The following is a 23,531-nucleotide window of genomic DNA, read 5'->3' on the forward strand; positions in this document are numbered from 1 at the left end:
TATCTCTGCCTTATAATCCTCACTGATGAGCATGAAAATGTATTTTTCCTCACGCTCTGCCTTTTCACTCTTGGAGTGACAAAAGTTTTGAACCCCATAATCTTGTACTGACTGATTCGACTGACCCAAACCTCCACCTTCCCATACCCACCCACATAAATAAGATAAAAAGAACAGATAAGAGAAAGAAAAAGGCAGGGGAGAAGGAATGAGGGAGTTGTTTATTAAGACTGGAATGGGACATTTTTCTCTTTTTGTGTTAACAGGCTGGTTATAAGGATGTTCCAAGTTTATGAAGAGCTCTGCTAACTCTGGAGCTACTAATAGGAGCCACCTGATAAGGGACAGAACTATTCAGTTCAAAATAAATTATTGATTCAGCTTCATTTATATTTAGATTTATTTCCTATAAACAATGTCAGTATTTGCATTTTAAATTTCACATTGAATCATTGGTCACTATGAAGTTTACATGACAATTCAGTATCATTTTCTTTAGATTTCAGGTGCAGGTGGTCGGTACTGAGCATTTATTTACTTTTCTGCTATCTTTGGCACAATTTCTGTTTTCTTAACTATAAAAGCATGGGTTTAAGGTGGCTTCATATCACTGCAGAAACATGACTATTTGGGATCTATCTCAATGTAAGTACAAGTTTATGTTAAAACTATTTACAAGATGAGAGCTAAAGCACAGACTTTTAACAGGCTACCATCATTAATAAGCAGGAGAATAAAAAGCAGAGGATTTTCATGAGCAGGGCCAAGATTTCTAGTTAGAACAATCTTTTCTAGAGCAGGCGACAGTGCTGGAGGATGGAAGAACTTCCCCTGGACTACTGCTACCAAAACCTTAAGTCGTGGGATTAACTTGATAAGAATCCAGGTAGGGATAGCTTTTTCTGCAGGTTGCCTGTTCAACCTATGGAATCTATACTGCAATACAATTTAAGCTGGTAGCTTGTCACTGTTGTCTGGACCCTAGTGGATACCAAAATGTAAGGGAAGAAAAGTATTGGCTTTAAGATGGAATGAGTGAACTTGGAAGAATGAAGTCTTCCAGTTGGATCTAAGCACACCCAGCCTCTTGGGAATGACACCTTTGTACATAATCTTACACAGAGCTGATACTAATTACCTCCAGGAAGTTCAAATCTGGAAGTTGTAAATACATGGCCATAATACCCTGGAGTATCACCACAATACATTTCTGCTTTAGGGCTGATACACAGATGTGAAACAATCAAACAACAAATTTCTCATTCTAGGGCTCCTGAGAAAGAAGTTCTGATAAGCCTCAAAGCAGACGGGTAGGAATTGTAGTAGTTATTCAAGTACAAGGAGAGCTCCTTATTTCACATTGACAGTTCAATTCTGATCTCTGTCTTGCAAATTATATGAAAATAATAAATATATACACATATATATATTAGTTCTATACTGAACACTGGGTTAACAGTTACCAGCGTCCCAATACAGTACATTGAAAAAAGAACCCTTCTCCCTTCCCCCTAAACCCTATGTCCATCTTAAAACTGTTATTGCAGAACTGTGCTGGTCTGTTTTTTTCATAGCAGTTTCTTTGAAATTTCCTGGAGATGACTTCAAAGTGAACATTTTGGCACATTAATAGGGTGGTGGTGTTTAGATATAATCTATAAAAGGTGAGAGGTCAAAGGAAATCCATGCCAATAGAAAGCCTGAGTAAAAACTTGTAACCAGTAACAGTATTTTTTTTTTTTAAAAACCCAAAACATTGGTCTGTGCATGTGAAGGCAATTTCTCTTCCACATCCATTATCCAATTCCAAGTTATTCCTTTCTATACCTCCAAATTTGTCTTACAGACTTTTCAAAATCCATATGATACAACTTCCATCTTAATCAATTTCCTTTCATCTTACCCCACCCCCAAATACTGAAGCTCAGCAAAGTCTATCAAGCCAAATATAGAAAATAACCTGGAGGTCTGTATATCAAACTAAATGTATAATTAACCAATAGTGTTTCTCATTTCCTTAATGTTTGAACTCGCTAAGAGATGACTTTCATGGAGATATTCTTCATCACTCCAGTCATTCCAAGCCAGGACTCTAGAACTTTGAGGTCTGCGTGAATGAGATGGTGTCAGACTTGTCCACTGCAAAGCCTCCATTGACATAAGACTTCTTGGTGTCTGAGTCTTCATTATCAAGTATTGTGGATTCCAATGCAAAGGGGTTCACAATGTTGACTTCAGATGAAACATCCATTTGTTCCAGTTCCTTCTTAGAGAGCTTTTCCACAATGCCAGTTCCAAATGCATCACCAAGGACATTGACCATGGTCCTGAACCGGTCCCTGGGGAAGAGACAGGAGAGTCAGGCAGGGGGCTCAGATTTCATCTTCCTCCACCATTAACTAGACAAAGGAAAGGATTTGACATGTTAAGATATGAGTCAATGCAGAAAATGCTGTCTTTATGGCTGACTGGTGAGAGTCACCTCACCTAGGTCACTCATAAAGGTACAAAATGAACAAACAGGCTCTATGGGGACTGTGCTCCCAATAAGTAGCAATGATTTCCCTAAATCTCCTGAAAGTCCTCTCTCCCTTTTGAAAGAAATGTAATCAGAATCTCCAGAGATATGGTTGGAGGACTGAGGGGAGCTCATTAACTCTTTCAGCCCTAACCTCTCATGTGGGTTTTCCAGATTCAATGCAGTTGACATTATGCACTCTCTTTTGGCTAAGGTGAGAGAACTTGGATATGTGGTGAGTGGTGTGTGTGCTGTGTGTGTGTCCTTAGTATACCCATTTATTTACCAAGTGAAGTTATTCTAGGAGCAAGCTATCAGAGACATGGCAGAGAACAGGTTCAGAAAACACAAGCCAGTGCAGGGATGGACTTTTCCTTGATGCACTCTCAGCCAGTCTTAACTTCCTGAAAGGCTGGAGAAGAGGCTGGTGGTGGGAAGATGTGTAGAGAAGAGCTTATAAGAGGGGCGTATCCATTTTGATACTGGTGCTTTGTTGGCAGAACTGTGTACATGGGTTTGCTTGTAAACTGAAGGGCAGAAAAGGTCAACACATGTCAACTGTGGATGCCCTTCTGCTATTTTGAACAATGCTAGGGATTGAACTGGTCCTAGCATCTTTGCATCCCATGACCTCAGTTTGACTCATTTAGCTATCTTGGTGGTAAAAGACATTGGTTCCAGGAAGAATCACAGAAAGCAGAGAAGGACAAGTCTACCATCACCAATAGAAAGAAAACAAATCATGTGTCAGTGATAGGGTATCTTCAAGAAGGGTGTCAACCTCACTAGGGCCTTAGAGTCCCTAGCTGCTGAAGGGATTCCAAGTTGTGCAGAGTTTGGGACCCACATGGAATGTCCTGATTCTCTTCCCCCATCTCAGCTGCTACCTGCAAACTTCACAACACTGGACTCCCCAGTTGACCTGAGCTGGCTCAGAGGGAAGGCTCAATATGGAGATGCACTTACCCCAGTGGCCAGGTGTGGAGGTAGACCTCTTTGCTGGAAGACCAATGCACAGGATTGTGCATCAATGACCAAGCCAGGAACCAGGCTTGCTCCAGGTTTAACTTTGGAGGTCACAGAAAACACACTCTCATTCAGATATTCTGTTGTCTTTTACCCCTGTGTGTCCGTGTGTATATATGTGTGTGTGTGTGTTATGGTGTATGAAAAGAGAGAGAGAAAGAGAGAGGACAAGAGAAGGACTCACATGACCTCACTCAGTCATGTGGAAGACAGAAATTTTCCCACTCACAGATAATGACACAGAGAGGTTAAGGAACTTTCTCAAGGTCAAAAAGTTAGTAAGACATTGGGTAGGGATTCAAACCCAAGTCAGGCTTACACCAAAGCCTTTGCTCATGCCCCTGGCTCAGCTGACTACAAAGATGCTTGGGGAAATGCACTGATCTTGAACCAGGTGATTCTGAGCCTGTGATGGTAACCCAGGGCTAGGATAATCAAGGCCATGGAATCTGGCCCAGCTTCTTTATGTTATTATCCTATGTTTATCTTACCCCACACCCGGCTCCTAGCCATGAGCATTACCAGATATAATAAGCTAATGAAGCTTACTGGCTTTTTAAAATCACTGCTGAAGTTATGAGGAGTTAATGTTTAAGCACATTATCAGGCAGCCTGTTCAGAGGGGAATTAAAGTGGCAACAGATGGCTCATTAGGCAATCTGAGGAGAGAATGATGGCAGAGTGCAGATTCTGCATGGCTAGGAAGCGACCCGTCCATCCGGCTGAAGCAAGGCACTTATTCCAACTCACAGAAGCCAGTCAACAGCAATGATCAGGGTGACATCCTCAGCAGGCAGGCCCACAGCACTCAGTACAATCACCATAGTCACCAGGCCAGCCTGTGGCACTCCAGCAGCTCCAATGCTGGCAGCTGTAGCTGTGATGCTGTAGCCAAAACACACCAACAGGAAAGAGTTAGACTCTTATTTCTCCCTTTAAGGCCCCTGGCCTGAAACAGTCTCCATGGCTGTTACTGCTGTGTCCCCAAATTGGCCAGTGAATCTGTAATCTGCTAAGCACTAACTGTACCTCATTATAGGATGAGAGCTGGGTTGGGGGGCCCAAGGGAGCATGATGCCATGTCCTGGCAGGAGGAGATATGGCAGATCACACTAAGGCAAGGCGTACAGGAGAACAGCACGAGTGGCACTGAAGAATGAGAGTGTTATTTAAAAGGAGGGCAAGAATTCACCAAATGAGTGTTTACAGAAAGCTTTACCTACCCATCCATGCATCTGTTCTAAATAAGTGGCAGGTACCTCTCCACCTGCTTTCTTCCCTCCTTCTTCCATCTGCTCACCAGCCCAATCATTTACTGAGCATCTAATAAGTGCTAGAAATTTCAGTTGCCTTAAAGGATGAGTAAAGGGAGTGATCAGGTGGATGGGCTTTCAGGTGAAGGCCAAGGGAATGAAGCAGTGGCTAGGCAGGTTTTATGAACTTTCTGGACATCACAAGACTCTTGACCTCTCTAAGAATTGACTTTAGAGTACTGGATTAAGAAATTGCATGACTCCTGTCCAAGGTACAAGCATTCCTGACTGTCTGTTTCTTTTTCTCAATGGATGTACTTTGTGTAAAAGGAAGAGGGATCTGGAATCCAAGGGAGGCAGCCAGACAAACTTTATTACCATGTATTTAAAAAGATTTCTCTTGGGCAATTAGATGTGGCACTAGGGATTTTTCTCTTTAGAAAGTACAGTTTTCAGCACCAACATCTTTCTTATTTTAATTGAATCCTTCTGGAGGAAATCAAGGCTCATCATGCCCTGAAACGTCCTTTGGTTTGGGATTAGCTTGAGGTGATAGCCTATGTACTTTCTGGAGACAGGGTCTCACCCTTGAGCCAAAGCATGCACTGCTGTAAAGATGCCACTGGGTTGAAAGGTAAAGATATAGAAACTGCAAATTTAAACTTAAAAAATTCCTGAGTCTACCAGAAATCCATATTCTTATGAGTTAAGAAGTCTCAAAGTTCTTAGGAAGCAGTGTACTGCTCATCTGTCTGCTAGTGATACGCTGAAGAGACCTTTTGAGGGTAGACTCAAACGCAGACCTGGGTTCTTTGACGAGTATGTTTTCCTTCAGTAGCAACGGTCACCAATTTACAGAGTTCTGAGGCTGTACCAATTTTTCTAAAAGTGGCTTGCATAATCCATTGGATCTGCCCTTACCTATGTCCTCTTTGGAAAATCCAACTTTATTTCAATGCAGTTGAAAAAAATTTTTGAACTAAACACATCAATGGGTTTTCTTTTGTCAGAAGTGATTTGTGTCCAGGTCCATTTATCCCTCTTGGAAGCCCCAACATTTCCTGTTAACAAAGTCCTTATATTCTGAGGTTGGGCTTGAAACTCAAAATCCATTTAGTCAAAGAAAAGTCTGTCCTTGAGCCTTGACCTTGCTTGCTAAACGTCTGCTTTTGGCTGGCATTAATCTGAAGCTTGGAACTATAAATCTTCAGATAAGGGGAAAAGTATAAAAATCTGCTTGAACATACTCTACTTTGGCGGAGAAGGTTTTTACCCTCTCAGGTACAGAGTTCTCGTCTAATACTGAGGCTGTTTTGGAACAGGCCATCCAACTCAGCTCACCTTGGCTGGAGGCTGGGTAGTGAACTAAGGTGAACAGGTTTAGGAGTCAAGTGCACCTGGGTTATTCTCCTGGCTCTGCCATATTTACTAACCCTGTATTCTTAGGCAAGTTACTCCTCTGTATCTCAATTTCTTGCCTGCACTATGGGGACAATGTGTTTCCAGGGTGAAGATTAATCCATATAGAACATTGAGGATAGATCTGCCTAGTAGATTAAAACATAGCGTTTCTGCTGCTACGTCTGCTACTCTTGCTAGCATTATTACAATTGCCACTTTGACTACAGCAACAACTTGAACAACTACTGGTTGAAAATCCCTAATCTGAAAATCCAACATCCAGAATTCTCCCAAATCCAAAACTAACATGACATTATAGGTAGAAAATTCCATACTTGGTGGTCTGTGACAGGTCACAGTCAAAACATAGGCACACTAAAAATATTATATAAAATAACATTCAGACTGTGTGTAAGGTGTACATGAAACATAAACGACTTTGATTCCATCCCCAAGATATCTCGGTACATGCAAATATTCAAAAAAAAAAAAATTCCCAAATCTGAAACACTTCCAGTCTCAAGCATTTTGGATAAAGGATACTCATTATCTGTGCTGTTACAACAACTCCTGCTGCTACTTTTTTCTTTAAGCCCTTTCTAGGCCCCAAATACTGTAATAATTTTTTGATATGAAACTATCTCATTTTCCTTTATAACCTGTGGTAAGTGACTATTATGCTAAAACCACAAAAGGATGGTATCTTTCTTCCTGTAATGGCAAGTCCATAGAAAGAAACATATTACATATGGGTCTAAAAAAATTCTTTAACCATTAGCCACATGAACTATCACTATAACCTATAAAGTTAAAACTAACTTTTATTATTTCCAGGTAGATCCAGAGGGGATTTTTTAAGTCAATGATTACTTTGGGCCTCACAATTGTTAAGGTTCCGAGCCAGCAGTCGAGTCTGACTGTCTTCAGTCAGTGGAGAGTGGAGACAGAGGTTCCTTTTTTTTTTTTTTCATTTTTCTTTTATTATTCATATGTGCATACAAGGCTTGGTTCATTTCTCCCCCCTGCCCCCACCCCCTCCCTTACCACCCACTCCGCCCCCTCCCTCTCCCCACCCCCCTCAATACCCAGCAGAAACTATTTTGCCCTTATTTCTAATTTTGTTGTAGAGAGAGTATAAGCAATAATAGGAAGGAACAAGGGTTTTTGCTGGTTGAGATAAGGATAGCTGTACAGGGCATTGACTCACATTGATTTCCTATGCGTGGGTGTTACCTTCTAGGTTAATTCTTTTTGATCTAACCTTTTCTCTAGTACCTGTTCCCCTTTTCCTATTGGCCTCAGTTGCTTTAAGGTATCTGCTTTAGTTTCTCTGCGTTAAGGGCAACAAATGCTAGCTAGTTTTTTAGGTGAGACAGAGGTTTCGATATGAATTAGCCAGTTGGCCTCTGGGACCAATGTTGATTCATCTGGCAGTCAGGATTTCTTTTTTTAAAGGTTAGGAAGTGGGGCAGGGGGAGAGGGGAGGTGGCCCAAACAATGTATACACGTGAGTAAATGTAAAAACAATAAAATAAAAAAATTAATTATATGAAAAAAAAGGTTAGAGAGTTCTAGAAAACTTATAACTAAGAACAAGTAAGGGAATTCATCATAAGGTCACCAATATGTGAAAAGCCAGTACCTCGTACTACCACTCCTTGCAAATCAGTTCAATGCAGACTGGATGAGAGGTGGGAACAGCCACTTGGAAATGTAAAACAAACATCTTCTGGAACCACAAGTGTCTTTGGGGGATTAGGTACTTTCCCAAGCATGATTCAAGATTTAAATTTTAACATAGTATTTGCTTTTTGAACCACAAGATTAGTGGGGGTTCTTCTTACTCCTTCTCCTCCTCTTCTTCTTTTTCTTTTTGATGGTACTGGGGTTTGAACTCAGGGTCCTGCACTTGTGAGGCAGGCACTCTACCACTTGAGCCACATCACACCCAGCCTGTTTTGTTTAAGTTATTTTTAAGGTCTGGTGTTTTTGACCTGGGCCAGTCTCAGACCAGGATTCTCCTACCTATGCTCCCTTGTTGTTAGGATTATAGGCTTATTGGTTGAGATGGGGGTCTCACTGACTTTTTTATTTTTGGCCAGGGCTGGCCTTGAACTATGATCCTCCCAATCTTCGCCTCCCAAGTAGCTGGGATTAAAGGTGTGTGACACCATACCCATCCCTGGCCCAGGCTTCTTTAGCCACTAACACACTTTGTAGATTATGCAGCATCTGCCTAGTATAGTAATTTTTGTTGTATAGGGCAAAAATGATATATTCTACACTTGTTTTCAATTTCAAGCAAATGCAATCGTTTATGATTTAGGATTGGGGAGGAAGTGGGGTGGGGGGAGAGGGGAGGTATTAGATACTCACAATACTCTAATACAATGTACTAGAACATTGTGAGTTAATAAACTCTTTAGGTCTTGAATTATGCATGTGCTAGCAACACTAAGTTAATTGACTCTAAAAGGTTCAGATTCAACCTTGAGTAGGCCTAGGGACCATTTTATCTTAAACTTCTACTCTAAACTGGACTAAATCCCCCAGGTTAATTGTAATCCCAACCTGTCACTCAAACAGTGCTGTGCAACAGAACTTTCTGCAGTATTAAAATTGTTCTATATCTGTGCAATCCAGTTCAGCCAGTTATTGGCCATACATGGCTAGTTGATACCATACTGGAAGGATGACACTGTTCTAGGGAAATATATCTGGCAGAATTCACTAATCACAACTCCACCACCCCCTTAAACAGACTATTTCAGTCCTCATTTGACTTCTTAGAATCCTCTGCAGGATCTGTGTCTGTGAACCACTTCCTTATTGAAAATCTCTCTCTGGGTTTCCATAACACCATGGATCCTGTTCCCTCCCACCTCACTTCTCCTTCTCACTCTCTCTCTTGGATGCCCCCTTCCCTGTTTACCTCTAATACTAGGACTTTCCAAGGCTCAACCCTTAGTCTCCTTTTCTTCTCTACAAACTGTCCCTAAATAATGGCATCCATTCCTAACACTTACTGGGTGCTTACTATGTAGGCACTGAGAATTTTATATGCATCATCTTACCTAATCACCATTACTTGAATAAACGGTAGGTATTATTATTATCCTCATTTTACAGGTGAGAAAACAGAAGCTTAGAGAATTCTAGTCTCTTGCCCAAGGTCATAACTAATCATAGTGTTGCTGAGATTCAGACACAGACAACTGACTCGTGACCTACATGTTTGATGACCACCATTAAGTCAGTGGCTTTGGCTTCTTTATCTGTGGTCCAGAACTGCATTTCTTACTGCATGTCTCCACCTGGAAAGCCTCAAAGGCACTTCAGATTCAATGCATCCAAAAAAATACTTTTTTTTTTTTTTTTTTTTTTTTTTGGTGAAGCTGGGCTTCACGCTTACAAAGCAGCTCTACCACTTGAGCCACACCTCTCCATTTTTGCTCTGGTTATTTTTGGAGATGGAATCTTGTGAGCTATTTGCCCGGGCTGGCCTTGAACCATGATCTTCCTGATTTCAGTCTTCCAGGTAGCTAGGATTACAAGTGTGAGCCACTGGCACCTGGCAAAAAGTATAAACTCTTGATTTTCCACTTAATTCTTGCCTCCCTTATTCCTGTTCTGATAAGCCCTATCGACCATTCTAGAATCATCTACCAGTGTTGGGAAACAACCTAGCTTTCCCCTGTTCCTCACTTTGAATACAACTGATGCCTCTTTCGTCCATTAGCTCTGCTACATCCTCGATATAGGCCTTTTAATACCTTACCTGTACTTCTGCTATATCCCCTAATGGGTCCTCTAGCATGTGGTCCCTGTACCCATTCAATCCATCCACCACATTTCCAGTTACCTCTCTAAAATGTAAATCTGTTCGTGACATGATAAACTGTCTAAGACCCTTTCATGAGCTCCCCATACAAAGTTTTTCATGCTATGACCTTCCTCATTCTTTCATGTTCTGACACTGTGCTCCTTATGTCAGTCATGCCAAATAATCTGTACTCTATACCTAGGCCATGGCTACATTCACGAGACCTTTGTGAGCTATTTTGCTATCCAAAGCTCTTTACTTCTTTCTTGGTCTTCTAAATTCTTATGCCTCATCTAAGATTCAGTTATATTCCTCTCTCCTCCAGGTAAAGCACATCCCTCCTTTCTTGGAGCCCTCTGTGACCACCATACAAAGTTCTGTGACAGCCTCTATCACAGACCTCTGCATTCCTTTAGAAATCTATTCCCTTTCACAAAGGAAAGGACTGGCCAACCAAGTGGCCCTTATTCAACCTTGAGTCTGAATGCCTACTCTGTGCCTGGCAACTACTGGGTGCACTGGACTGAGCAGAGTGATGCTTTGGCTACTCAGACCCTGAAGCAGAAATCTTGTGTGCCATGAGTCCACTACTTATACTAATCTTATGAAGGGACGAGGCAAAACAATTTACTAGGTCTCCCTTCACATTTTCACTTGAGTCAATCTTAGTAACAGTGATGCAAATGAGTGTGATACCATGCCCTACCTGATGGTGATGATCTGCCCAATGCTCAAGTCCAAGTCATTCAACTGTGCAATAAACACAGCTGCCACTGCTTCATAGAGTGCAGTCCCATCCATGTTGATTGTGGCACCAACTGGCAACACAAATCTAGTGATTCTCTTATCCACCTGGTTATTTTCTTCTGCACAGCGGAAAGTGACAGGTAGTGTTGCTGAACTGTGTGTTAAAAGAGAAAAGAACTTCTGATCTAAAGATTCCAGTCCTTAATCCCCACCTGAAAAGACACTTCTCTTCTAAGTGATAAACAAAAAGCCCAAAGCATGCTGCCACTGTTGGCCAGTCCAAGAACCAGATGATTCTGTGGCCACTGCTGACCCCAGTTATACTAGAACTGACCCTTCCCTCTTTGATGCCATCAAAGGAAGTATTCAATAAGGTAAAGAAATGTGTTCAAGGACAATGACAGAGAATATGGAGGTCATCTCTCAAATTAAAGGCAGCTATAAAAACTACAAGTTATAGTCTGTTCAATCAAATGAAGTGAGTTTATGAAGTGTGGTCTAGAGGGTTCCGTCTAGTTACCTGGAAGAGATCATGAGAGCTGTCAGGAGAGCCTGGGCCATGCCCATGGCAAATCGGAAAGGGTTCTTCCGTACCACTATGAAATATATCAGTGGGAGAATTACAATGGAGTGGATTGCAAGCCTGTGAACAACAGCAAGAAACAGTTTCAAAAATAATACCACCTACTCAAAAGTAATCTTTTTTAATCATAACATTTTTCAACTTTCATAATGACCTAGTAACAAAATGGGAAGTTTTACAGGGCATATATATTCCCACTCCACAGATAAGGATGTGAGACACTCACTCAGCAATGAAGAATCTTGTCCAAGTTATGGCAATTGAGTAGCCACAGCCCAGGTTACATCATTCTGCCATTCTCCTGTGGGTGTCATTCCCCACCATGTGTGCAACAATGCTCTTTACTGACTCCTGCTGCTGAATTCTTAATCCTCCTCTAAGACTCAGCTCAACCACTCTCCTCCTCCAGGAAGCCTTCCCTCAACTTTCCCAGGTAGAGCTGACCCTTCCCTCTTTGGTGCCCTTTTTGTCCCCACCATGATACCTCATTATAACCCTTATCACAGGCTTCTTCCTCTCCATTCTCTGGACCATACCATATAGCCTTCTTCCTCTCCATTCTCAGTGCCAACTATCTGAGAGGGAAGTCAGAGTTGCAGCAAGGAAAAAGTCTTTGTTCTTCTACAGTTAATACTTTAGTGCCAGCCTTTTCTTTATTATTCCTGTCTTCCCAAATTGTTCCTTGTTTTACATGGAAATATAAAGTTTGCTCTAAATAGGGAACTTTTGAAATGAGACCCATTCGGCAGATGGCAGATGGCAACTTTTATTTTTCTTTTCCTTTTTTTGTGGAACCAGGGTTTGAACTCAGGGCCTCACACTTACTAGGCAGGCACTCTTACTGCCTGAGCCACTCTGCCAACCTGGCATGTAGCAACTTAACAGTTTATAGATCAGTTACCCAAAGTTGAAATACTAAGAAATGGTCGTTGTAAATAGGGTTCTGAAGAGAGGGCTTTCTCTGGTAAGTAATGAGTTTTAGCTATGACTTTTAGTTTTCTGTTAGAAACCTAAATAGGGCAGGAGAAAAGAAAGCAGTAGACTCCGTTATGAAATAGCTCAGTATGATAAGCCTCAGCCACATCACCGCCCATTCACAACCCTTAACTCTACCTGTTTCAACAGCCAGAGCAGAGCTGGCCTCTGCCTCCCTGGCCTTCATGGCCCCAAAGTTTGACTCTGGCCCTCACCCTATAGGAACCCAGGCTGCTTCTGTGTTCGCCGGCTTGGCTGTGCTTTTTGGCAAATCCAGATTGAGACCCAATCCTGTGTGGAAACTCCCTGATGCAATCAGGTTACAATGGGTGAGTTGATTGCTCAAGTTGGGTGTTTGATCTCTGGAAGTCAAATCAGTGCTATTTATACACTCCCTTAGTCTACATTTCTTGGCATATATGACACATCCCGTCCTTGGCTGGGTGTCTCAGGGCACTCTACATAACCTATCCAATTGCATCTCTTCTTAATGAACCAAAAACTGGACTTTAAGAAATATGCCAGTGACCCACCTCACTGCCTTCCTTCCCTTCTGTTTTATGGTTTCTAAAAAGCCCCACACAATACCTGTTCTCCTGATGATCTCCTTCCTAGGTGTCAGAGAGCTGACACTTCATTATACAGGGCATGGCAGTAGCTAGCAGCCCAGCAACAGAGTTTGAACTGGCCAGCCCACTGCTTCTACTCACTTGAGTCTAGTTTCATTTAGGCCCTTTTGAATTTATTTCATCCTTGGAGAAGGTGGAAGGCTGTTCTTACCTGCTTGGTTAGTTTATACTCTTGAGACAGTGAAGGGCAGGAGAATGCCAAAAAAGGACACGAGTGGGTTTCTCTCTTCTTTTAAAAAATTATTTAAATACAACCAATAAAGGCAGTGGTGAAGCCTGGTCCAGGCTTTTCTGCCAAGAGCTGACAATTAGTACAGCGTGATCCACCTACAGCACAGCTGTTAAAAGGGCAGCCCTGATTCCCCTGCTCTCTTATCTCTGAACCCTATTTTTCCCTGCACATGGGAGAGAAGCTGCCTTTAACGAGCTGCACCCCAGCCTCTCTGCAGCCACCCTATTGGATCCAATGAGGTTTCTGTTTCTTCTCTTGAGTCAGACATACCCACTCAGGACGGTAGCCATATAAAGGCCCAGCTTGCGGAATATTTCCCAGTCTTCAACTTCTATGATCTTCCCAGCAATCAGGAACAAAATACCAACTGGCATGTAACTAGAAAGGAGCACAGTAAAGACATGATTCTGTCATGGGGGGGAGGGGCGGTTGCTCAGGCTTGGGGTATGGGAGAGGAACAAGTCAGTGCATGTACCCTCAGCTTGGGAGAAGAAAAGGGTACAGCATGAAGCCAAGAGCTCAGCTTGGAGTCCTGGGTGCTCTGTTGGTTGAATTTTTAGTATCTGGAAGTGCCTTAAATTCCACCCATCCAAAATTAAGTTTAGCAAGAATGTGTGGTCAGATTGGTATATGCCCCATGTCAGACACATGCAAGTACAGTGCACATACATCCTACTGATTGTCGTATCTGTTTATCTTACCGGAGCATGACCCTGACTGCAAAATATGGATTCTGGGCCATGGTCATCTTCTTTCTTAGGTGTCAGCAATAAAGGCAACAGCAGCAGTGGTGGAAATGGACATGATAGCTCTGTTTGTGGAGCTCTCATTATGTCTTGTGTTGGGGGAAAGTATTTTACATGCATCATTTCACTTAATGTACTTCTAACCCTGGGGATAGGTTTTATTATCTTTTTTTTTGACAGATAATAAAGCTGAGGTTTTGGAAGGATTAAGAGATTTTCCTGGACATTATTGCTGAACCTTTTGCATCATCATTAATGTCTACCCTTTGGATTATATAATGTTAAACCAATTCCATATGAGATAAGGAGGCAGAGATCTCCCAGGAAGGGTGGACTCTGGTATCTCAGAGATAGGGCACTTCAGGTGGTATCTCTGGGAGGCTCAGGTGGCAGCCTCATTCAGCTGTCCACGCTGCAGTGGCTGCAAATGTTTTGAATCTCACTTCAGCATGGGGCCTAAGCTAAAAGGTACTTTGTTTTCTGATGTGCAAGGAACTCCTTCAAATCACTTCTAGAAGAGTCACTTCTGACATGAATACTGGTTGGGTGCAAGATGATGTTCCAGTGCTTTAAGGGAAAAGACAATGGCTGACAGCTAGACTTTTATTAATGAACTCACTACTGAGTAGTATGTGGGATTATTTAATACTACTGTGTCTGTCTTCTCTAGGAGGGGACCAGTTGAGGAACATAGCCTCTTCTTTCTAATTCTGAAGGGACAGAGTTGTCAAGGGAAGCAAAATGGCATGAAACACTGTCTGCTCACCACATAATGATCTGAACGATTTTCATGGTTGCATCACTCAAAGCATTGAAGAAATCCACCAGAATCTGTCCCCTTTCTCCCATTTTTCCAATGACAAGTCCGAAGACGAGGCAAAAGATAATCAAGCCCAGAACATTTATACCGTCTGAATACATGCCTACAATTGTGTATTCCTTTGTTTTGTTCTGTGGACCAAAACCAAGAAGCATGATTTTAATCACAGTACAGTAAATCAGAGTCAACAATACTTAGGAAATATAATAATGATAATAATAATAAAATCCTCTACACATGTAGCAAATTTTCACCCCCATTGAAGTTTACATTTTCTCCCCCCCCTTTTCTTAACAAGTCCATATTTGAATATTTCTTTTGAAAATTTCTAATTCTGGAATGTTTTATATTTTTATTATGAATTTTAAAATCAGAGCACTTTTCAGGGCTATTTTAGTTACATTTGGAGACTGCTTTTTGAAAAAAAAAAGACAGGAATTAATAATGCAGGAAGTACAAGATATTTACACAGTGTGAACAGTTTTAGGACATTTTACCATCCGTTTTACCCTGATAATGAAGCTCACAAACATTCTGCACTGCCTGTGGTCTTATATGACCAACAGGATTTCAGATACAAAAATTATCCAAATACCTGCTACTATGAGCTATTTCTTCTTGGGTAAAAATAGCATAAGACTTACTAAGAGATAAAATAATCTGAGTGGTGCAAACCAAGTTTATAAAGAATTATGTTGGCAAGCCACTGGTGTACAGGCATTTACTATTTATGATGAAACAAATATTTATGGAGCAGCTGGAGTGTTCGAACTGCACTGACTGCAACATAAGGTCTTAAAATTCAGTTGAAGAGATGAACTGTGAAAAGCATGAACCAATACCAAGATGGTGTAAAATTAATATCACAACTAAGCTGTGCATTACAAGTGTTACCTAGAGACTAGAACATGCATGAAGGCTTCCAGATTAGGGAGAGCTGGGCTTGAGGAGTAGGCAGTCAGAAGACAATGCATGTTATAGAAAGATGGTAAGCAAGGGCAAAGGCCATGGTGCACTGGGTCTTCGTAACCTGTTTGGATAATTCTTACTCATCCTTTATGACCCTCGAATTGACTTAATACCTGCTGAATGCCCCTAAAGCACCCCATTCTTCCCTATTGTAATACTCATGGTTCCTCACATGAGGACAGATGTCAAATCTGTCTTTTCACTGTTATACTCACAATGCACAGAAGGGCCAGGCATAAGGAGGCTGTTCAGAAAAATATTTGTGGAACCACATCAAAAGGCAGGAATAAGGTATAATGGAAGAGGCAGATCTAGATAGAAGAGAGGGACCCACTGGGAAGAAAGTGGGAGAAACTCAGTAAAAGCCAGTCCAAGGAGGGCCTCTGATCATAGCTGGAGAAGTTAAGGCTTTCTGCACTTGGAAGCAGGGACCCCAACTGTGGCCTATTTAATTTGAATTCTTTCTTTTTTTTGGAGATAAGATCTCACTATGCAGCTCAAGGTGGCCTCAAACTAACTCACAGCTCCTCCTGTGAGTGCTGGGATCATAGGTGTGCACCACCAACTCCAACTTTAATTTGAATTCTTAAGTCCACTGAATATCCTTTTCTTTGTTATATTTATTTATTTAATTTATTTATTGGTAGTGCTTAGGATCAAACCCAAGGTAAATCTTTCCTCTTTGAGTGAAGGCAAAAAACATTCAGAAGCCTGACTACAGGCTTACAAAGGTACCATGTCAGTCCTATGAATTTTAATCTCCAATTCTGAAATTCCCAAAGCTCTCAAAGCCCACTGGTTTTATTTGTAAGTTTATGGCAAACTCTTTTGGAAGCAAAACTCCTCCCTTATTAGATGAGGCTACTAATTATCTGTTTTTCTCATTTGGCAGAATACTCATGTGCTTGTTGCAGAAACATTGCTTGGTTGTGATGTGTGGCTGCAGTTCCACTTACAGATGCTGCATACCACACAGCACATATGTATGGCCTGAATATAGTCTCGATGTTCTGAACATGGAATCAATCTGGGCAGAAAAATTCAGACATGTATTCTGTGTGTACATAGCCTTGCAAATCTAAAATAGTCCCCGAGATGGCCGACTGTAAGGAGTGGCAACAGGCTCCTTCTTTTCTCCATGTGTGAGTTGGTTCTCAGTATTCCTGGGTAGCTATGTGCTAGAAAGACCCTATGAAGGCTCAGTTACCAAACACTGAAGCATTGCTCCTAGACCAAATATGGGATTATGTTCCTGAGAACTCTGGTCACATAATTTATATCAATTAATACCTGACATTGTTTTATGTGTTTCTGCTTAAATATATCTTGTTTAACACACAGAGTTGATCATTAATATTGAATTCACAGCCAATATACTATAACTTATGTCTGAATGAAGCTCCTTTAATACCTGTATTTTCTCTGTAAGGCACATCACACCTTCTTGTGCTTAGGAACTCTACAGAACATTTGACGGCTGTGCTTCACTTCATTTTAAATAGTGAAATCACCAAAAAGAAAAAAAAAAGGCACACCCCCCAAAAAAAAATTGGCACTAAACACACCAGAAAATGGATGCTCGTTTATAGTATGAAAGTCAAGACAAGAAGGCAGGGGGTAACCTTGTTTAACCTCACCTGGGCACACACGTGCAGTAAGTGACTCAAATTTTGTGTCATTGTTTGCGAATGAGTGTGAAAGTGCATGACTATTGATTTGGGGTTACAGATAAACTTTGGCGAGAAGGGAATTCATAATGAGGATCCTGTGAATAACAAAGATTGACTGTCCTTCCCTATCCTGCTCACTCATGACTGGCACCTGACTACTGGGAAAGTGAGCATGTGACAGAACTGTACCTCAGAAACTGTTGTCATGGTGATGGTGACAGACTCTGTCACATTTCTCTCGGGATCACTGGAAGAATTCACTTCTTCACGCTTTGTTTTGTACTGCACGTTGGAGAAAAACAAAGACAAGCAAACAAACAAACAAACAAACAAAAGAGCTTTAAACTTCTGAAGTCACACCTCAGGAATTCTATTTTGGCCAAACAAATGCCACAGAAGGTCTCTATCTGTGCTGCCTCTCTTGCTTCTGGTTTTTGATGGTCCTTCTTGTGAAGTTTTAGAACTAAAAATGGGATTGAAAAGCTCAAATCTCCAACTCCCCAAACCATGATTCAACAATGTCAGATTATTCTGTCACTTTCCAAGTAAGGAAATAATGTGAAAGAAAGTGCGTTTTATCTGTAGGTGCTTTCGCACACAGACCTGCAGGGATTCCTGTCAATCATTTTTATTTTTTTAAAAAAATTTTTAATCTTATCATTTTGGCAAAAAGTAGCCACCAGGACTACTTTTTTGCAGTATTGGGAATTGAGCCCAGGAACTCAAGCATGCTAGGCAAGCACTCTACCACTTGAGCTGCACCCCGCAGCCTCCCCCTTTTTTTTTTTTAAATAGCTCACTTTGCCTGTTCTGACCTCCTGCTTCTGCCTCCCAAATAGCTGGGATTGCAGGTATGAGCCACCATGCCCAGCAGGCCACTATTACTTTGATAAATATCCAGAAAGGTTTAACTAGATGGTTGTGCCCAATCAACAGTTAGGGCTATTCAGTAAGTGAGATTGCTTCTGTTCAGTCTTCTTCCTTTAGCCTTGTTTGGTTCTGAAGAGTTTCAACACGGAGATTTAAGAAAGAGCTAGTATATTATTACCACAGGCATAAATGTTCCCACTACAGGGCTCTGCCAACACTGAGAACCTTACAAACAACCACTGTGGCTGATCTGCAAAGGCACCCTTAAATAGAGGTGCTTCTGTGCCTCATGGAAGTTGGCAGGGAGCAATATAATTGCCATTTTTGTTGGTATACACAGAGGTCTCTGTTCATGCATTTTACATAAATGAATGTAGTAGTTTGTGATAGGCTCAGCTGTCTTAAGGGCATAGATAAATAGAAGAAAAAGACTTGTCAGTGGAGTGAAGACAGTATTAAACTTTCCAAGAGAAAAAAAATCATGGCTTTGTTACATTGTTCTGCAGACTGCCTGTATTGGGCATGTGATCAGTAAGAAAAAGACCCAATCTCAGGGGTGCTGGCCAGACCATGTAGGATAGATACAGATGGTCACCAGGAGAGGGGCAGGAAGGAGGAGATAGACAGCCCCTTATTCACTGCATTGCATCTGCAGAGAGTTCAATTTTTTTTTTTTTTACAAATATAACATGGTTTTCCATCCATGTTTTAAATGTCCACATTAAAACATTATTTCAGATTGCTGACTTGCTCTATTTCAGTCTTTTTTTGGGGAAAAATATAAAGGAAAAGGGAGCAGTGTAAATTGTGACATGTATTTCACTGTGGGCTAGAAAGATGGGAATACAAAACAGAGGAGCCACCTGAAACATCACCACACACAGGTGCACTTCCTGTTTCCCTTTTTGATGGGCTAATTCCATTTCTTAGGTCGCAGCAGAAAGAAGAGGGGAACAAGTTGCAGGCAAAATTACTATTACCTGCTGAAAACAGGCTTGGACAAGGTTCTCAGGGAACATGTTCCTGTGGAGACATGGAAAGCATTATTATGTTAGAGAGAAAAGGTTTTTTTTGTTGTTATGGTCAATGCATTGGTAGAAATGAATATAATATAGAATGGGAACTGTGATTTATCTTCTGGCTTCTCCTTTGCATAATACTTCCTTTTATTGAGATTTCTTTCTTTTCTGCTGAGCCTTAAGTGACTGTAGAAAGCTCTTTTAGTCAACCATCACTTAACTGATTCACTGAGTGACATACTTGCTGTCCTAGGGGAAATGCTACACTGGCAGGTGGACACTCACAGTCAAGAGAAAATTCTTTTAATTTTCTGCACATGTCTAGTCTCATAAATGAGGCAATATGCTAATAATCTATTGCATTTATTCCAAAAATACTAATGCCATTTGCAAATATCACTATAATTATTGAATTAAGTATTATGTAAACCAATGAAATGAGAGTGTGAAAAAGATGGCATTTTTTTATTAAAATATAAGTTGAATGCTTAGAAACTCAATAAAGGCAAGTGACTAAAATTCATGCAGATAAATTGGGTATGGGGAGACAACTGAAATAAAAAGTGGGAGGATTTATCACTTGACTTTTTTTTTTTGCAATTTCCAAGTGTTTTTTTGCTCTACTTTATAGAAATTGAATCTAGAAATTATGGATGACACACTTATAAGGTCAGTATATACAGCAAAAATGATATGAAATTACAATGAACTGATACACTTAAAGAAAGACCATGGCCTACATCAAAAATTGGTGAAGTGCATATAAGTTTCAAGTGGAAACAAAATATGTAATGCATAGTCTATAATATTTTTGTGGGTCTCTGTTTTAATTGACTTCTTTCTATGGTTGACTGTTTAGAGGGTTTCTGCTATACAATTAAAAATGAATTTGTTCAAGTATGTTCGGAATTGACTATCCATCCAGTCCAGCACCTTTACATAACTCAGCATTTCTATCCATCCTAAATCCTTACAGAGGAATCTGTTCTTTCCATTCCTCTTGGATCTACGATCTGGCAAGCAGAAATTCCAGGCTATGTAATTTGTAGGGCCCAGGGCAAAATTAAGACTCATAGTAATTTACGAATTATTAAAAATTTCAAGACAGAAACACCCGAGCATTAAATCAGGGATGGGGTCTTGAGCAACTACACTGATGGCACACCCAGGAAGTCACCTATTGTCATGACTCTCACCTTATCAGGTCTAACATGGCATCGACTGTGCTGACTTCAGGGGTGTTGCCCACCCTGTTGATTTCAGTCATCTTCTGAGTGACACCAGGCTTGATGCTCACCACCAGCACAATACCTGCGGTCAAGGACAGTATCCACAGAGGATTAAGCACCTTCCAGGGCACCTGACACCCTAGTGCATCCTTCTTGGAACTAGTAGGCAAAGCGCAAAGCAATACTTGGATAAGCAAAACACCTGTGATAAGAATACTCTTTCTTCTTTTCTTTAGCCTTATGAGATCAGCTCAGGCAGGTGTTGGGATGAAGGTGCTTCATTTCCCAGCCCAGGGAGCTCATTTGATATTTTCCTTTGTTTCACTTGGTTTTTGTGGTACTGGGGTTTGAACTCAAGGTCTCACACTTGCCAGGTAGGCTCTCTACTACTTGAGCCACTCTGCCAGCCCTTGATATTTTCCTGAAACATCTACTCACACATTCTGGTCATCTTCCTGAGGGTCATCCAGAACAAGCCTTATCTTGTTTTCCTTCCATATCACAGGCCTTCAAATATCTCAAAACTCTCATGTGAGAATGTGTCCTTCAGGGGGTGGAATAAAGACACATAGCAAGGAAATACAGGGAGAGAAAGTTCAACTCACTGTCAGGAAGAACCATGTACATACTAGAGCATCTGGAAGTGTGACTATAGCCTCTGGAAGTAAAGGGGTCCTTTCCCTTGAGGTGTCCAGGCAGCGGGGAGAGGTTGTGAAGAGACTTAGAAACGAGAGGTTGTTTGAGGAGAGTGAAGAAGGAAAAAGTTCCCATGCCCTTTCTCATTTCTCCCCCAAGAGAAGGAAATGCTAATCCTAGGATTAGGACTTTGGGGTGCAGAATGGGTCAGTTCTATAGGAGGAGTCACTGGGCAATAAGAGAGCAGAACTCTTCTCTTTATGATCTACTCTTTCTTCTCAGGATTGCAGAAGGGACACAAGTTCAGATAATAATAAAGCAGTATCTTACCTTCTTTCTTTTATCTTTTCTTTGTGTATGACTCCCTCAGGAACCTCATGAGGACATGTGGCTTTGGTTTAGAGCAGGGTTCAGACCCTTGTGGCCCCTTGACCTAATTCCACTAAAACCATACCACATCCCACCATCTCTTATTCATTAAAACAGATCTGCATGGGCCAAGGTGGTTGAAACATCCGAGCACATTTGCTTCCTTTCTTTCTACTCTGGGCATCCTTCTAAAATGCCATGTGAGGCCACAAAGGATGGACCAAGTTTCTTCACAAAACCATACTAAAGATACAAGGTCAGCTATTTCCTTATTAGAACTTTTTCCTGCTTACAAGTGAGATTAAGACTTTAGCAAGACTAGTAGCTGTTAGCTTTTGGTGAAATGTGAAATGTGCTGAAATTCTACCTTTCCAGAATTTTATATTTACCTTCTATTATAATAGAGTAATTATCTGCTTTAAGAGTATATAAGCTCTTTGCTTCACTTCCTTTTACCCAATGATCCTGACAGGGCACAGCACTGTTACCCTCTTTCCATTTCTTATTAGAGACCTTAAAAAGCAGTACTGTGGCTAAAATATTGTGGCTCCTTAACATAAAAAGTGCTATGGAGACTTCAACGCAAAAATAATATGTTCTGCTTTAAAAGTGTGCATTTTTAAATGTTCAACTACTTGTTTAATGAAAAGTCATAATTTTGAAGAATAAGAATTCAGAAATAAGTGTTACCTAGGATTACGGCAATGAGGGTAGTGCAGAAATAATACACAACAGCACGCAGACCAATTTTTCCAGATACATTGGAATCCAGTGCAGCAACACCTGAAAGGAAAGGCGGGATTAGAAAAATCACATTCGTTTTTAAAAGGCACATTTCCACGACTGGTGATTCAATCCTCAAGGTGTGAAATAACTGAAAGTGTTCATTGCATTATAAGGTCCATCTCACACAGTTTGTTTAGATAAGATGCAACAGGCAAAAGAAGCACTTGAATGTTCCAAATGCAGGGCATCGCAGCTGTGGATGCTCTGAGAAAAGTTCTGCTACTCCACCACCTCTTTCTTTGCCCAGTAATGTGGCCACCAAGAAAGTAATAGAAATGTTTAGAGCAACAGAACTCAATGACTTTAGTGTCCATCATATTCGGCCGAACAAGAAAAGAAAGAATGTAAGTCATTTCATTGAAAACTTGAAATATTCAGGAGTTTCACCTGAGAAAGATTCACAGATGGAGAAGAATTTTGCCCAGGAAATACCATATTCCAAGTCTCACTCATAACTTATTTAGATAATGAAATTTGGAACTTTTTGAATTGATACTTCAATGAGATTTTGAACTTGGAGTGAATATTGAAATGGCTTAAAACTTTTGGGGATTTTTGTGGAAGTATTGTGCATGTGAAATAGATACAAATTTTGGGAGGCCAGAAGCCAGATTATATTGGTTAGCTAGTGGTCGCCCCAAATTCATGTTCATGTTGGAACCTTAGAACATGACCTTCTTTGGAAACAGGATAGTTGTAGATGTAGTTAAGATGCTAACATGAGGTCATATGGAGTAGGGTGGGCCCTTAATCCAATATGACTCGTGTCCTTATAAGATGAGAAGATACACAGAGAGTCACAGGGAGGGCGTGTGACACTGGAGGTAAAGACTGAAGCAATATGTCTGCAAGCTGACATACACTAAAAATTTCCAGCAACACTAGAAGCTAAGAGAAAAAGATATGGAACAAATTCTTCCCTAGAGCCTTCAGAAAGAGCATGATCATACAGACACCTTGACTTTGTATTTGTAGCCTTAACTATGTGACAATAAATTTCTGTTGCTTTAAATTGAGGGAGGGAGGGAGAGAGAGAGAAGAATGAAAGAAAAGAAGAGAAGAGAAGAGAAGAGAAAAGAAAAGAAAAAAGAAAATTCCAATACCAGAATTTAGAGGTAGAAGCCATTGAGGCACAAATTCCCTAGGCAGGTTCATTTCCATGGCCTTGGTCTCTGCTTTCCTTGTGAGCAAGTATTCTAAGAATTATATCAAGATTTGAACATGATGTCA

The 23,531-nt window shown here is 40.9% G+C and overlaps 1 protein-coding gene across 2 annotated transcripts in view; it reads right to left on the bottom strand.

Moving 5' to 3' along the window:
* Positions 1–382: 382 nt before the first annotated feature.
* The window catches only part of Slc1a1 (solute carrier family 1 member 1), a 116,225-nt gene continuing 93,076 nt past the window's right edge, over positions 383–23,531 (bottom strand). The window contains exons 3-12 of one of the 2 annotated variants that reach the window (XM_074051949.1): positions 22,206–22,298; positions 20,478–20,592; positions 19,243–19,285; positions 17,582–17,674; positions 14,700–14,884; positions 13,458–13,565; positions 11,289–11,411; positions 10,728–10,922; positions 4,295–4,429; positions 383–2,339 (exon numbers count right to left, since the gene is read on the bottom strand). In XM_074051949.1, coding sequence (XP_073908050.1) covers positions 2,093–2,339; positions 4,295–4,429; positions 10,728–10,922; positions 11,289–11,411; positions 13,458–13,565; positions 14,700–14,884; positions 17,582–17,674; positions 19,243–19,285; positions 20,478–20,592; positions 22,206–22,298 — 1,337 coding nt within the window. In that variant the 3' untranslated portion in view covers positions 383–2,092. The remainder of the gene's footprint in view (positions 2,340–4,294; positions 4,430–10,727; positions 10,923–11,288; positions 11,412–13,457; positions 13,566–14,699; positions 14,885–17,581; positions 17,675–19,242; positions 19,286–20,477; positions 20,593–22,205; positions 22,299–23,531) is intronic. The other variant, XM_074051950.1, reaches the window with a different exon arrangement.

Source organism: Castor canadensis, chromosome 13 (assembly GCF_047511655.1).
Source record: "Castor canadensis chromosome 13, mCasCan1.hap1v2, whole genome shotgun sequence".
Taxonomy (NCBI): Eukaryota; Metazoa; Chordata; class Mammalia; order Rodentia; family Castoridae; genus Castor; species Castor canadensis.